Here is a 17,989-nt window from a genome sequence, read left to right as displayed (position 1 = left end):
AATGGTCTATTTGGTTGAAGATGTTTCATTTCTTTAACATGGATGGAGAGATGCATCACTTATATTGAGTTTCAGCAAAGACTACAAGATCAAGCAATATCCATTCAATCACCTCCAAACAACTCTTATATATGATTGTATCAAAATAACTTCCCATAGATCAGACACTTTTGTGAATGATGTATTCAAAATACCATTGTCAAACACATGCATCATACTGGACAGTTACAGCTCTTCATTTAAAAGGTAAAGGATCAATGTCTGTGAAAAAAAACAAACTACTATGGGCCAAGAATAGGTCAAGAAAACTGTCTTTTTCTTGAGAAGGCTTTGCTACGACCAAAAAACAGACTTGAAACAAATTAAGAAAGATTTCCATTTCATGAATTTTGAAAATTGCAAATCAGTAGCTATTCTTGACAACCTTCTGTTTTAAATGTAACCTTGAATGACAAGTGTGAGTGACTCAGATCTTCCATTCTATTTATGTCAAAACTTGTGACAGTTATATTAAAGACTTAGCTTTTCCTTTTTTGTACATATAACTAAAAAGTTAGAATGACTTAATATGTAATCCTTAATTTAACTTGTGGAGCTCTTCATTTACTCTCAACCCAACAATCCTATATATATGGAGCTTACTTAATACAGTTGTTATTTTCTTGTTATTTGACAATAGTATGTGGTTAAAGATATGATATTTTCTGTTTATTATTTCACTATAAATACTTTGAAATGCACTAAAGTAGTTAAATAGTTTAAAAATTGCAAATGAAAGGTATACCTTGTATAATTTGAAGTGTGAAAGAAGTTCTTAAGGTTTGGAAGTATAAAAACAAGCTCTTAAGATTAAATTTTATAAAGGTAACACATGAGAATAAAGCTCAAATTGGTTTACTGCATTAAAAGTGTCTTAGTTGCACAATTAAAAAGTAAATGTACATAATGAGAAATAATTAAAAAATTTTATGTTTCAAGTTCATAAAACAAAATGGTGTGTGAATCATTTCACGTATGTTTTAAAAGTGAATAGATGATAACTTTACATGTAAGAATGTATGCTCATAGATAGCAGGTGAATAAAGAAATACATAAATGAAAAATAACTAAAATTTAAAATCTGTGTAAAATATTGTATTTCAATTTTCTTAATATACTTTAAAATATAAAGTAATATAAAACTAAATTTGTAAAAATATATACATTTAAAATCCAAAGTGAAAAATTTGTATGTTTAAATTAAACGTGTGTAAAGGTTGAAAACAATGTTGGTTATCTATGTATTCAAATAAAGTATGTTATTTTATGCATGTGATGAAAAATAAGTGATGCTTGTTCAAACATAGGTGATGTCATAACCTTAAGATATCACCTGAACTACTATTGTAGGGCATTACTGTTGACATTTTTGCACAACCAGTAGTATTACCCTAAAGTATTTACAGGTAGAACAGATATCATCATCTACAGAATAACAAAGGTAGCTGGAGTGAGATGAAGTTAATAACTTTCCTGACCAAATATAATTTGAAACCTATACATATACGGAATCAATAATAAACTGAGAACAAATACTGTAATGATATAAGAAGAAAGAAATGCAAGGTATATTCACATATCACACTTTCTTCTCTTCACTACTTCAGGTTTGGTCTCAAGCCAACAATTATTTTTAACTTCAAACCAATAAACTTTAAACTAGTATACTGTTTGAAGAATACACAAGCTAACTTTCTCTCACTCCTGAAAACACTTGCATGCCACACAGACATTTCAACCTTTGAACAAAGAAAATATAATTCAAAAGTTACAACTAATATACCCTTTAACAAAATAATAAAGTATCAGAATATAAAAATAATTCCTTTTAGAAAGACAATAGTATAGTAACTATACACATACACCCTGTAAAAATGAAATTATGCACAATAAAGAAATAAATCCTTCAACAGAGATACAAGCATACACACACAAACAGAAAAGTATAAAAAGTTAGACATTGAAAATTTCAATAATGGAAACCTTTCTATAATGCCATATAATCCAATTAAAATTTAACAATTTAAAAATACAAAATAACATTATAATACAAATCTTTTAACAAAAAATATGCATACATAAAAAATCCTAAGCTGTTATTCTGTGATTATCCCTAGTACATTATTAAGTATTAAGTACAAGATACAGTATATCTTGTACTTAATGTTAAGACTGAAAATATTCTATCTCAATCAAATAAAACAGTGGGTATACCAAGCTGTTTGACCTGACATGGCCAGGCGGTTAAGGTACTCGGTTTGTAATCCGAGGGTCGCAGGTTCAAATCCCTGTCACACCAAACACGCTCGCCCTTTCAGCTGTGGGGCCTTATAATATGAGGGTCAATCCCACTATTCATTGGTAAAAGAGTGGTGGTGACTAGTTGCCTTCCCTCTAATCTTACACTGCTAAATTGAGGATGGCTAGTGCAGATAGCCTTTGAGTAGTTTTGCATGAAATTCAAAGTGTTTTATAAAGACAATAACTAAACAGTTTCTGTTGTACAGTATCTGCATTCAATGTTATTCATGTATGGCTATCATATGTGATTACACATTCTTCTTTATCATCCAACTTTGATAACACTGCTTTTATTCCACTCATTGGCATTGGTGTCATAAATACACTGACACTAAGGCTTCTATTAATGTACACTGTAAGGACAATTTTTTTTGCATTGCTCAATTTATGTGCAGTCTGTTCCTGCTTTAGTGAGGGCCAATAATAATAGTATGATCTTTCAGAAGTTCACAAAACAGTAGTAATACGAGGTGAAACTATGGACTTCTAGTTTTGTCGCAAGTTGAAGCCAATCTCATACTACTGATATTCTAGCAAGATGCATGAAGATTCCTCCTTCACCTACAATATGACTAAGTAATTCTACTTCTATGTGCATGGATGCATATTTTCATGGTTTAACTTCCAATTTTCCAAATTTCATTTACTGGAATACTATTTGTAGATTATCAGCTGCAAACTCGATTATGCAACCAAACATTAAGATATTATCAATATAAATCACTACTTCTCCCATGATGCTGTATTAGTGTAGGCTACATTAGCCTCTCAGAAGTGACATAGCTAGACAGATTAAACCAAATATGTAAATGTCATGATGTAAATCTCATAGAAACCTTCTTTCCTGCTGAAAAAAGTCTTAGGTCTGCTCTTTCATCCAGTTTAATTTACAAGTATTGGTAGACTCAGCAGACAGCCTGATGTGGCTTTGCTATAAGAAAACACATACACACAGAAACTTGCAAGTATTCAGATTGTCTAACATATTGAAATAATCGGCCCATTTTAATGTATTCAGACAATCATTTGTCTACTGTAATAGAAAAGTGTAAATGCAAATTACTAAATTTACCTATCTAAAAATCAATGAAGAAGGTGAGTGTATATTTCTTTCTATGGACAATTAATACAGAATATGAGCAAGAACTCCTTGAAGGCTGTATGATCCCATCCTTTAAATTACATTGTATTTTAGAATGGGCTACATCTCTGGTGCTCCAGAGAAGCCTGTGTAAAGGTTGTTGAATCAAATGTGCATTATATGTATCAATGAGATACTGTGTGTCTATCTACTCCAGTATATTCCATCAACACGTCAACAAGTTGCTACCACTGTTTGAGTCTAGATGCGTTGGTAATCATATATCCACTTTCAGATGTAGCACAACCCCAGAGTTACCAGTAGCAAGGACTATTACCAAAGCTGAAAAATTAATCATTCATAATTCTAAAACAACACTAGAACATCATGCCCACTTAAACTATTGCCTGAGTTTTCTAGACAGGAAAAGCTTATTTCATATATGGGCTCTACAAACACATTACATGGCACCGATGCACTGGGCTTCACCCTTAATAAAAAATGGTATGCTATTTATGTACCTGGAAGTACTGTGACTTTCTCACCCATATGCACTTGTGCAGTTCACTATTTCAATGGTCAATATGGCCTACATCAGATAACTTGACCATGGAACATCAGTTCATTTGTTGCACAGATAAAAAAACTGACTGATAAGTACAGTACATCCATTCCAAGGTTGTCAATGTCCAAACTGAGGTTAATAGTGACTACCCTCATGCTGCAGATACAACTTCCTAGATACAGTGAGAGTATGACCTCTCTGTTCATGTTTGATTTTAATCCATTTACCAAAATTATTTCCATGTCAGTTGATCCAAGTGAGATCCATGTCAGATCACAGTGAGAACTACTAGTGTTTTTCTCAATTTTGTATCAGCCAGAAATTCAATTTTTTTAACTTGTACTTCAACAGATACATACAAAACCATCCAGCCTTGAAAGAGTGGGATGACCACTACATTTTTTGGCACAAGTTGGTCTTGTAAAGTGAGTTGGATTCCTTTAGATTCCCAGAACTGTAGATGCATTGTTCATTGTCTGCTTGTGGCTCTCCTGTACCATTTAAACTATCAGTCTACTTTGATGTTTGGTAAGGTATGGATATTCACTCAAAATTGACATAACATTCTATGGGCAAAGCAAATATTATGTTTTCCCTTCCTTCATAACATCCTGGCAGAGGCATTGGTAGCATAGGTTGTGTCATATAAATAATGGGAGGACCAAGAAATGTCTGTTTACCCACTGAATACTAGTGTGGCTGCATGACAATGCTAAGATGTGTTGATGTTTGTTTGACCCATGGTGAGGTTTGAATCCAGCATGGTTTGGGTTCCTGAGTAAAACAGTCTCTCTGAAGTGACACCGTTTCCTCTCCTATGACCAGTTTGAAGTGGCTCTTTATTAAGAACATACACAAAATAAATAATACACTCATAACAAATAGTAACATGGGTAATACAACATAAATAATTTACCTTGCATTAGCTAACAGTAAAATAGTTTAACTTATGAAACAGGTAATTTACAATACACATGAAATCCTTTAATTGTACTACTTATCCTAATAAGTCTAACATTTTATTTTAAACAGCTGTGGCTTATAAAACATTCAAAACATTAATAATAACATGAGATTCTGTTTAAAGAGAAAATTTAACTATAATATAAATATTGGTGTCAACAAGTTAAAGAATACACCATAAATCTTTAACAAGTAAAGTGTAATAACTATATGATGCCTGGAATTAGTATAGGATTGCACAATGATTTATAAATTATAAATTAACTAACAATTTAAGTCTGGATGTAATTACAATACAATTTAAATCATATGTCAAAGAATGAATAACAATGATTTACAAACCCGCTGTATGTTTCTAGAATTGTAAATCAAGAGACTTTTTATTTCACATATAAAGTATCAATGAAAAATGCAAGTGACATGTGAAGAAACTCCAACTTTTGTATCGTTGTGTCTAAAGTTGAAAGAACTTGTCACTATTTTGTGGGTTTTTCCTATAGCAGTATTATAAACAATACACTTCTCAAATTTTATGAATCAAAATGCATGTTCAGGGTATTTTGTGATAAACCTACATGCCTGGTCTGCAAACACTTTTTGTTACTGTTAGGCCAGATGTGGGAAAACAGAATATTTTTAAAATCAAATGTGTCCACCAGAACAGAGGGGTTTAGTTTTATTAAAAATTAATTCTTGATTTTTGGTTAATTTTTTATTTCTCTGATTATGTAAACACAAATTATATGTATATTTTCTATAAAACAATGCAACTTTGTATAAATACGTTGAAACGTTTTTTTTCAGTGTTTTTATTAATTTTGAGGTTACAAATGATATATTATGCCAGACAGTTTAATAACTCAAATAAAAGTTTAGCTTGGAAAGCTACTCATTGACATATATTTCAGAGATTAACAAAAAGATAGGTTAGTACTGATAACAAAATAAAAATAGTAAACATAGTACCAAGGTTTATGTATCACTAGTAATGTTAAATTTAATACCTGAGAACAAGAACAAAATATTTTTTAAATTTAATTAATTTAATTGCATATCCAAGATCTACCAAAATGTTAATTTTTGAAATGTTTATGAATAGCTGCTAGCACTTACTTAGGTTTAATTCTATAGCTCTTGCAGTAAATTGTGTTCAAATTTTATCTTGATATGCTTTTCACTTAGTAACTGTACGGTAGTTGAAAATAATTGCTTCTGAAAAACTTATGGTTAATTGTGATTAATTATAGCTTGAAAAGTTACTACTCTAACATTTGTTTAAAACATCTCATTAAAGTTCCTTATATTGCATATGGTTAAGTATTATTTTGAAAAAACTGTTGCAGGTAGTTATAACACAGACTACCTATTTGTCTTTTTCCAAATAAATAATATATTAAAAATACACAAATTTGTTCACAAGGTACATATACATATAACAGTATGATGAATCTAATTCATCATTTTTTAAATATTGAAAACAGACTTATAAGTATATATAAGCATCATTGAAGCACTATAAATGATATCAATGTTATTTTGTTTTTTAGGTTTAGCAGGCTAAGTTTCAAAAAGCCTCTTGTAATACTGTTGAAGTTTGTTTTCATAAGAAGTTTTAAATGTTGGGAGAGCTTGAAGAAACTGAAAGGATATTCCACACCATTCTTTTGCTGTGGCCAGATTTTCTTGTAAGTAATTCTGAACTCCAAAGTTCCAAGTTTTGGTCAGCAGCCACACTACCTGTTTTAATTTCAATAACATAAAATTACAGAACAATAGTGGCAATTACAGCTCAACACTACAGTCTAAGTCTTTATTTAAAAATATGTTATAACACAATTATAACTAGCACCAAATACTAGTTTTCCATCAAAACCTAAACAATTGTGTAAACTTACACTGGATCTGTTGTAACTAAAACATGAAAGTTCACTTAGAATTTAACTAACATTAAACTAAGAACATGATACCTACCTCATAAACTTAAATTACACCTTAACATAAAACTATATATCAGTAATACTCATTGTTAAAAATAAGAACAATAAATTCTAAAGTTTGCATAAAACCCTTCAAATATAATGACAGTTATGATGATTTTCATATAAGATTGTACAAAAGAGTGTGGTATGCAAATATACCAAGCATTTGTACTTTCTTGTTTTAATAATGTATTATCCTAAAATTTCAGTTATTACTGAGTACGTGTTGTTTCAAATAATATGTAATCAGAAAAGTATTTACTTGATGTTGTTCTAGTTGCCTTTGTTTCTTGTCATACTTTAGGGGGTTACAATTGTTTTACTTATGACATGGCTGTGATGTGACACATAAAACGATATTGTTAGGTTATAGCCTCCCCTATTCTTGAATGAGAATGATCAGTCACATGAGTCAATGACATCATATATTTGCATTACAGTCTTCTTTATTTTTCAATAGGATACTGAAGATGTCTGCTACCACTTCGCTAGTGCCATCAACAATGATGATGAGGGCTTTCAGTGTCAACAAAAAGGATTTCACCTTGACATTATCCAAACACAGACTACAGCTGAGTTGGTCATTACTGAGATGTAGCATAGGGCAGCAACACCAGTCAAACTATTACCTCAATGACAACTGATAGTTGACCTGTCAAGAACCCTACCCACCATCATCATCATCATCACTGTCCTAACAATGCAGCAAATACTGCTACTAAAGTGGAACCAGGAATAATGCCAACTGCACAGATGATTAATCTTCCTTCCTGGTTAAAAAAGAAATGTGCCAGCTGCAGGCAAAGTTGATTAAAAACTGGCAAGCCTTAACCAAGGCTCAAGAAAAATCTTAAGGGATAACAGAGAAGTCAGTTAGTTGATCCACTGCTTATTTTGAGGATCTGTAGCCAGAGTTAAGGTACACTAAGTTGGATTTCATTTCTACTGTTGAGGTAGGTGTATATTTTGTATATATTTACTTTTTTTAATTTATAGGTTGTAGATGTCACATAAATATATATATAATACATGCTTCCTTTACTTTAGTTTTACTCTTGTTTTATTATTCATGTTCAAATTTTCTCTCTTATAAGTTATTTTTATTTAATGTTATTACATTGCTGATTTTGTAAGGGATTACTTTTCTGTTCTGTCCAATGCTATGTTAACTTTGTTTAAAGTATTTTATTCAAAGAGCTTAAATTATTGTGGGTCGATTTTGTAAATATGATTTTACTGTTTTTAGTATTATTATTTGATACTTTTTTTATTTCGTTAAGGTGGTTATAGCCCACTGATGGATGCATTACTAGTTTTGGACACTAGAACAAACCAAGGACCTCAAATATTGATGAATTTGAAAGTAACACAAAACAATTCAGTTCCACTGTATCAATGTAGCCATTTTTATTTATGTGGAAGAGAATTTGGCAGAAAGCTCTCCTGTTTTCAATCACATCTCTTTTCTTTATTGCAAGGAAGTCTACTGACCTTCATGGATCTTGTCCTGAGTCGAGTGGGCAGGTTTCTGTCATTAGAAGAAGATCCAAGCAACTGAGGGTGTGAATGAATAATCATTCTGCATCTCAGTGTTGGAGAAGAAGATGGACCCAAGGAAACACCAGAACCTGGAACCAAAGAAAGTGGATTCAAAGAGCCACTGGAAGAAGTGATGGGGACAAAGATGGGAGTTGACATTACTTGTCCACTCTCTCAATCATGAAGAGCAAAAAAATCTTGAAGTGATTTGAAAATGACTCTGTTGGAGACATGGATAGATCTGTTTGCACTCCCACTGGCAGTAGAACAGAGTGCAGCAGCATATTTCCAAGCCTCTGGATAAGAGATATTGTTTACAGTCTTCAAACATTGTACCTCTTTCTCTTCCACCCACTTAGGGCAAGAATGAAAGTATGAGGAGTGTGAACCACTGCAGTTGACACACTGTGGTTCAAGTTCACATTCATAAGCATCGTGGTCTTCGTCACCACAACAAGCACACATTAAAGATCCACGAAAAGAGGTCCTTGAATATCCAAATCTCTGGCACTGAAAACATTGGAGAGGGTCTGGAATATATGGCCTAACATTACAATTTAAGTATCCTGCTTTGATAGTGGAAGATGGACGTGGCAACGTAAATGTCAAAATAATAGCATTTGTATGAATCATTATTCTGTCTTTGTCAGTAGAGATTTGACGCACCACAAAAATACTTTGGCTAGAGAAAACAGCATCTCCAACTTGGAAATGTTCTTTAAATCCCTCTCAACTATAACTCCCCTGGAAGAATTCAAGGTTGCATGGAGAGAAGCTTCAATGGGTATATCCCCAATGCTTTTCAAATTCAAGGGGAGTTTAGTATGTTTTGGTGAAGATGTCATTTCCACCAAAATGTCTCCAGATTGTAACTTCATTACTGACTTGGAGGAGCCAGAAGTTCCTCTAATCCCTTTTGAATAAAAAAGGGAGACATTTGCCCTAGGATTTCTTGGATAAGGAATGCATGATCAGTAATCAAGGTACAGAATCAGTACAACAGAGCTGACCATGCATGGTCATTTTCCAATAATTTGTTTTTCTCAATTTTTTTAATTTCTATTTTTTCATGGATGGAAGTATTAATAATAAGGGTAATACATTTCAGTGCCCACTGTTCCCACTCATCATGGAGCAATATGAGGGGATGCACTACAATGCTAAAGAAGTATATTGCAGCAATGCCAGGGTTTCGAGAGCAATATATCCAAACATCAGCATCAGACACAATGTCCACAACACCTGTTGAGAACGTCTAACACTGGTACTTGGTTGACTCTAGCACAAGTGGACCAGCTGATTTTGACCTTGGGGAGGCACACCAAGGCCACCTTTCTACAGAAATTCAAGGCCAAAGTGGTGTGTTAAGGTTGGGCCCCTCAACCACCAGGATCTTCACCTCCCCTTCATGGGTCATCATGCATGGTGCAAACACATGGGTGGATGTTTGATCCCAGAGAAGGTAAACTGAAACAACCTTCTCTGGGAAGCCCCCTAACCATGTACAGGAATCCATACTGAGGGAGCAAAATTTAAGAAATGGATGTAGTAGCTACACTGTTCACTGGAAGATTTGTTAGCTTCATCAGAGTGAAGGCAACAAATAGTTTCAGTGTCACTGTGGTCTTTTAAGATCAGCCACTTTATTATGAATCAAGTTTATATCACAAAAAATTGACAAAATTACCACCAAAGAGATTGTAAATAGCCATGTATTACACTGATAGGGCAGTTGCTATGGGAAGATTTTAATTTTCAATTCAGGATTATGTTTTTCAACACCATTTTAGAGCAATACATAGGGGTGTTTTGATAAAATATGTTGCAGAAACTGTAAGTAGACATTTTACAGTTGCAAATATCTATTTTTCAAGGTGAAAAATACAACAAATGGGATAGAAATACCTTAAGGTTTAGCTTTGGTTTGTGTTAAAGATTTCATTTTCATTGCTGGTATTGTTATTGAAAGATAGATTAATTATTTCTGGCCATGGAGGTCTTGGCTATGATGTTGCATGTTGCATAAGAATGTAAGCAGTATTCTTCAAAGATAGATAAGGTAGTATTTCAATTAAGGTTAAGGCCTCTCATATACCTGAATGAAAATGACCAGTCATATGGGTCACACTAGTTGTTCTTGATATTACTTGTTATGTAAGTAACACTGAATTATGATATTATGAATAATCTTAGCTTCATCAGTGTGACATAAAATTACCTGATCCAGCACAAGTAATCATCCTGTGTCTATAAAAGGAAGTTCACACATTGTGTTTGTGTTTTAATTGTGATATAATAAAGATCATTCATTTGTACATTACACTTTTCCAGTTTATTTATTTCACTCTCAAAAACTGATTTACTCAGATATTCTGTACAATACTTTGTTTGTTGTTAACACTCTTCCTTCTTAAAAGAAGTATGTTTAATTTTTAGTTAGCTGCCCTCCAGAGCTAACAATGAATATGTTCAGTTCTTATATACTATGACACTATAAGGCAGTGGCATCTTCTTTTAACCATATAGTGAATTATTCATCATATTCTGGGAATTATAGATATAGTAGATTATCTCAGTAAAAGACTTATGTTAGTTGCATGTCAGCAATTCAAGATGGCTGCACTAATGAGAACACACCATCTTGTTTTTCATGATGTTTTGGATAATATATTCAGTGACAGTGACTGAAAAGCAGAAAGGTTCACTGAAAATGATAATTCTGATAGTGCTAAATCAGACTTCAATGTGAATGAAGCGAGTAGCAGTGATGAAGACAAGTAAGTTAGCAAAGAATCCAGGTGGGATGATGATGATCCCCCACCTGATGAGCTGGCTCCTAATAGATAACAAAACCACGGCTGAGAATATGGCTTTAGAAAAAGTGGAGGTAGGAATGCAAAAAGAGATCAATGGTGATCTTGAAAAGGGCTGGAGTGAAATATTGTACAGCCAAATGTCTTTGCATTCACTGGCACTCCTGATCTATTTGTGCAACTTCCTGATGCTGCTGGTCCTTTTGACTATTTATGGCTTATTCTAACAGATGATTTCATGGATTTACTTGTTTGAGAAACAACCCCTATGCTTCACAATTTTTCAAAGGCACTCTACTGAAGGCAAAATCCTGAGCTCATTCCTGGAAAGATGTCACTGTCTCATAAATGTGGAAATTTCTTGGACTTATATTCCTTACAGGCGTAATAAAAAAAACTCAGCTGAACATGTTATTGGATTACAGATGTCATGTTAGTCACACTATTTTTCAATAGTGTCATGTCAAGAGACAAATTCCTTATGATTGCTAAGTTTCCATATTTCAACAATAATGATGCATAATTCAATCCATGTGATTTCTAGATTACACAAAGTATGTCTAGTTTATAATAATATCATAGAAAAGTTATACACTCTGTACATGCCTGAAAAGCAGTTATCATTAGATGAGAGGATGTTGAAATGGAAGGGTGGTCCATATTTAGACTCTATAACATTCAGAAATCAGATAAATATGGTATGAGGGGTTATATACTTTGTAAACCAGATTTGGTATACATTTGGAACTATATCCTTTACTGTGGTATGGGATACTCTGTGCATCAAATTTGTGATGATCTTCTCAGACATTTGTATGGTCAGAATTACAAGGTGTATATGGATAACTTTCACAATGGGGTATTAGTATCTAGTCATTTGCTTGCAAACAAGACACAAACATGTGGAACTGTTCAAGTCAACCATGGACTCCTGCCATCCTTGAAATTTGAAGGTGCCACTCTAAATAAGAGTGGGGTTTGATGTTGACAGAAGGACAATATAATGTTCCTAATGTGGATGGATAAGAGATTAGTTAAGATGATATCTACTAAACCTGACTTCTCACTTAGTGATATTGAAAAGAAGGACAAGGCAACCAAAAATGAAACTGAAATATATTATCCAAACATCTGTTGGGGATTGTTCACTGTGATCAGATGGCAAAATACTATTTCTGCACTAAATGAACTGCACAGTGGAGTAAGAAAGTTACCTTCCTTCTTTGGTATTTAACTCTCAAGTGCTGTATAACAAAAGCAGGAGCAGAAGATGGTGTTATTTCATATTCTCATGATCTGTGTAAAATCAATCTTTGAATTTGGTAGCACAGCTGAAGAGAACTCTGCATCTGAGAGTAATGACCTCCTAGGAACAGTTGTCATAAAAACACAAAGATCTGATCCACCCATAAGGCTCTTTGGAGGAGTAAAGAGGCATTTACTGGAAAAATATAAAAAACTGTAAAAAAGCCTTGACCAACTACATCATTGCACATGTGCCAAAAATTTCGAAAAGTCTTGTTGGTATTGTATAGATTGTAAAATTCCTGTCAATCCAGACATGTGCTTCAAAGCATACAATTCCAAGAAAATCTACTGGTCATGTGTGTGTTTTCTCATAGCAAATCCACATCAGGCTATCTGCTGAGTCCAACAAGGGAAATTGAAACCCCTGATTTTAGTGTTGTGGACTTATCGCTGTACCAGCGGGGACTCAACTGGTCAAAGAGAACAAAAAAAGATAAATGACACATTATTTGAAGTTTGAAAATTCTTTCATAGCTTTATTTCATTATATCCATAAGATATAATGTGAAAACAAATATTATCATGAAGGGGAGGGTTGTATTGTAAAAAAAATTTAGCAGGGAAAACAATTAGCACAAAGTTACATGTTGTACAAATCATGAGTATCAAACCACAATTTTTATCATTTTCAGCCCTCAGAGTTTCTTCTAAACCACAAGAGAGCAGGGAGCAAAACAGTTTGTTGAATTAACCTTCTTTTATTATATGGACTTTAATACATTGCTTAAGGTTAACTCAGTTTTCCCTGAAATCATAACAAGGGCAATAGCAACAAATTAACATTTCAGTATACTGAAAATTAAAATATAGTTTGTCTTTCCATTCATGTACCTATTCAACATATTTAAATAATTTCTATAATTTTACCATAAAATAATTTTCTGGAAAATGTCAGATATTTTTTCATTAGTATTTTATTTTATAAATAATATGTGGCACCTCATGCAATAACTCAATTTTAATTTCTAATTATAGTGATTGTAACAGATTAAGTTTTTAGCCTACAAACATTTAAAACAGGTTCCTCAAAGTTTTGTTTGTTACTCTATTATTTGCTAACAATGTAAAAAAAGTGCAAAAATCTGAGATCATTTAATAAGCTGCTTAGCAATTAGTTAGTAGGTACCATACATAAAGATATCCATTGTTTCCATTTATTATTTACTTTTGACAAATTAAGCTTAATTCATGTTTTTTGATAGTGAAATAGACTATTAATCTAAAGTCATTGCAATTTGTTGATATTTTGTACTTCAAAAGTTTCAAACTGTTCATCATGTTTATCACATATTTTGAAAGCTGAAAATACAAGGAATGGAATGTGTTAACTGTGAACTATTATTGGTATACAGAAACAGTGCATGTACACGTAGAAAAGAGGTCTATAAAATGGACAGTCTAACCCAAATTATGAAAACGGGTTAGAATATTCAGAATATTCCTAACAAAGAAAAGTAATTGGTAGTGAAGAGTATGGATATAATTCTTTCAACACAGATATTGTTTGTTGACTAGAGATTCTGTTTATTGATCAATTTATTGCCCCAAATGAAATGTTTTCAGACCCCAAATTGTTATACAAATACCATGCATTTTCTTGTAACAAAAACTGTAATATGTTCAAACAACTGAATAAAATCTGGCATCTGGCTTTCTTTCAAGAAGAAACAAGTCAATTTTAAAGTTACTGACAACATGGAGATTTTGTAATTAAGCCTATTCTCACAGTGCTACTTAAATAAGGAAGCATTTGATAAAATGTAAGAATATAAAACTACAAAGCATTAAGCCATCACCCATATATAAAAGTGATGAAGTATTGGGCCTGTTGCAATCAGTCTAATACACTCTCCAAGGTAGGTAATAAACCAATGCTACCTGACATGGTTCCCATATGAATTTAAAATATATATATAGCAACACTATTTGAAGACACATTACGAAAATCACTTTTATCAGCAGTCGAAGAACACTGAGCCATGATGTCATTAATCTGCAGCCTAGGAATTTGATTTCTTTTTCTGGCTATAGTAGCTTATATATTACACCCAAAGTATAGATGTTAAAGATACAGAGCAAAGTTATCATATAAAATAATGCAAATAACTATGAAGGTAGCCAATAAACATATTCCAAATGCTAAATCAGCAACTCTTATGTGATTTGAATGAATAAAAAGCTGGATGCAAATTATGAAACAAAGAAAGTACATGGAAAGTTGCTAGCATCACTATGTCTTAATCTTGGTGCAAAATACTCTGTGTGAAGTTTTGATGAAAGTTTTGGTCAACACTATTTATCTATTTTGTATCATGCAGTGTTTCAAGCATCTTCAGTGCCAAACAATAATTTGTATTAGTTAGAAGTGGCCCTAGCCGAGCCACATCTGTGGAATGAGAATCTTGTGCATTTAGAAATAGTACAAGTTGTAACTTTGGATTTCTTTCATATTCCATTATATGTAGTTTTATCCAAATATATAACAATGTTCTATGGCTTACTGTTTAATCAATGATATAATCCTTTGAATGTATTTTCACATATGAGTGTTAGATCCCAATTATAAACCAATTCAAATGCTGTGCATAGTGATACAGTATTGTATAAAGGTGAGCATCCGTACACTGGATCAGATCCATGTGAGGTTGAGACTGTTACAAGAAATATTGTCGTTATCATGAAGCAGACACAAGAAACTTTTAAGATTTGAATTGTCCCTGTTTTTTGTATTTAAACTACAACTGTAGTCACCCCAAAGTCAGTAAGCAATTGTTTAAGTTTTGTTGATCATAAACAAAAATATTGAGTTTTGTGGGAATTTCCCTGATTCACCATGTGGGTTTGGATCTAATAAGAGAATTTGCCATTTTATTCGTAAATGATACTTTTGTGTTCAATGAACTGTAATCTGAGAAAGTATGTGTCGATGCTATTCTGGATTCTTCATAGATTGACATGTTTTAATTCAATTCTACATTTATGTCTACTACACTTTGATATGTTTTATATGGCATTTAAGTGTTTTATAAACAAGCTATAGGAAGATATGTTGTTCTTGATAACCAGATCAAGTCGTATACCATGTTACTAAAACGTTTTGTCATATTGTATACTTTCAATTGTTATTTTTCTTCACTATAGTTGACGGTCACTTATTACTTAGCACTTGCTATTTAATAAAAAGATCAGTAATACAACTCTTGGGTTCAGTTACTGAATCAAAATACATCACACAAGACAGTGGGCAATTACACTCTATGTAAGTCACATATTATCTAAAGTTTCTATGAAAGTGATAAGATCTTCCATTTACCACAACTGCTTGTAGACACAACTGGTAAGCATAAATTAAAAATTAAATTGTCTCAAGATTTTACAAACATCTAAGCTTATTACACATACTATAATCTCTACATTTACCAAGATGAGAATGTGGTAATTCTGGACTAAGAACAAAACCTGGCAGTACAACTGTGAGAAAGCAAAACAAAGAAAAAAAAAAAAAGAGGTTAAAGAGTCAAATGACAACCAAGTTAACAGAAATAATGACTCAAAAGGTATAAAGAGTAAAGTGATTCTGCGACTTGTGGTTTATGACAGTTAGTGGCTTAAACCATTTTTTTTAGCACAGTTGTTTAGGAATACTAAAGAGTACAACAAAAAACAAATTAAACAGAACACAAGAATAGAAAGAGAAACCACACAAGATAATTTCACCAGGGAAATATTTTATTTTATTAATATTTTAGCTATTTTTAAAAAGGTAACTACTTATGCAGATGAAGGTAACAGTGTGAATTTCATGTACCTGGATATTCAGAAACCATTGGACAAGTTATCATGAAGAAGGTTTGTTAAAATAAATTATTTCTGCAGATGGGAGTTAAGTTAGCTTGTTGGATAAAAATCAGTTTGGACAATGGAAGAAAATAAAGGGTTGTTATAAATGGAGTTCACTCGGAAGGGACTGATAACATATGTAAGGTATCTGAAGACTCAGTGTAACACCAATGACATAAATGTACGAATGGTTATTAAATTTCCCACATTTGCTGAGGATATTATATTAAGATCTTGGGTGTTGCTGACTGTCATAAGGATGTTGTTACTTTAAAATTATTTAAATTACTCTGTAGGAAGGCCAAATACATGGAATATGGCTTTCTTTGTAATAAATGCAAGGCAGTGCATGCAGGTTATCATAACTTATAACTTTTATAATGTTATAGAAAAAACATCTTGATATTTTGGCTGAAAGTCTCTTGAGCTATACAAGTAGTGTGCTGTTACTATCAGCAAGAAAAATATAACTTTAGGTTGTATTTAAAAAAATATTGAATATAAGTGTAAAGAGATTACAATTACATTGTGTAGGCCACTTATTAGGCTTCATTTGGAGTACTGTGTTCAGTCATGGGCTCCTTATCTTATGAAGGACATTGCATTGTTGGAATAGGTTCAAAAGAGGTATATCAACTTGTCATACAATAAGGAGGTAGAGGGGACTTGGCTTGAAATGTTCAAGGTTTTTAAAGGAACTGATAGTGTTGATGCACCATCTTTTTTCATACTTAATGGTAAGAATGATAGGGCTAGGGGACACAAATGTAACTTTTTGGATCTTGGCAGTAGGAGTTATCTTCAGCTTAGAAAACTTTATTTTTAAAACAGTGTGGTTAGTGTCTGTAATAGATTACCTTCAGATGTGGTGTATGCAATAATTTTATGGGAGTTTAAAATAAGGATTAAAAAATATTTGTATGATAAGGGGTGGCTTTGTTATTATTAAAAATTTGTCTAGTGGGTAGATCAGCCTTGATGAATCAACAATCTCTCTAATATGTAATAACCAATATTTTTAGAAGTTATAACTTTCCTATACTGAAAATGCATTTTCAAATGGGTACTTACTACTACTCACAAGATCAGGTGTTATCGTTCAGTGTTGCCCTTTATATGCAAACTTTTTCTTATGTACGCCACAAACCTTTTACTCTCCCTTATTGGAATTGAAAGATTTGAAAATGTCTCTCATGCAAATCATCATGTATCACCTCCTAATGAATAGGAACATGACATGCTTACATTATGCATGTGACTCCCTCTACACTCCTCTACCAAACTATCACTTTGAAATCTGGCAGAAGACATTACTACTAGAGGAATGTGGGAAGGAGTAGTGAGAAGTGTGAGAGAAGGGAAGCACCTCTGAGAAATACATTTTCACAGTAGGAAAATTATAATTTCAAATATGGTATTTACCTCCTCACACAAGATTAATTAGGACTCTACACTGATAAGGAGGAGAGACTGGTGAGAAAGGACAACAGAGGTACCCACTCCCTAAAGCTTCCAAAGGATAACCCTGGAAATAAGAGGATTAGATCTGTTGATCAGAAGT

General features: G+C 32.7%; 2 protein-coding genes across 5 annotated transcripts in view; both read right to left on the bottom strand.

Moving 5' to 3' along the window:
• Window positions 1-1,035: 1,035 nt before the first annotated feature.
• LOC143253074 (testis-expressed protein 11-like) overlaps window positions 1,036-17,989 on the bottom strand; it is a 46,164-nt gene continuing 29,210 nt past the window's right edge. For 3 of the 4 annotated variants that reach the window (XM_076506275.1, XM_076506277.1, XM_076506278.1), the window contains 2 exons: window positions 16,009-16,059; window positions 1,036-6,686 (listed from right to left, as the gene is read on the bottom strand). In XM_076506275.1, the coding sequence (XP_076362390.1) occupies window positions 6,507-6,686; window positions 16,009-16,059 (231 nt within the window). In that variant the 3' untranslated portion in view covers window positions 1,036-6,506. The remainder of the gene's footprint in view (window positions 6,687-16,008; window positions 16,060-17,989) is intronic. The other variant, XM_076506276.1, reaches the window with a different exon arrangement.
• Window positions 6,700-16,002, bottom strand: LOC143253075 (uncharacterized). Its single transcript, XM_076506279.1, has one exon. The coding sequence runs from the start codon at window positions 9,098-9,100 to the stop codon at window positions 8,642-8,644; it is 459 nt and encodes a 152-aa protein (XP_076362394.1). The 5' UTR covers window positions 9,101-16,002; the 3' UTR covers window positions 6,700-8,641.

The sequence above is a fragment of the Tachypleus tridentatus genome, chromosome 6, assembly GCF_004210375.1.
Source record: "Tachypleus tridentatus isolate NWPU-2018 chromosome 6, ASM421037v1, whole genome shotgun sequence".
Lineage (NCBI taxonomy): Eukaryota > Metazoa > Arthropoda > Merostomata > Xiphosura > Limulidae > Tachypleus > Tachypleus tridentatus.
The sequence above is the reverse complement of the archived record's forward strand: the minus strand, read 5'-3'. Positions and strand labels throughout refer to the sequence as shown.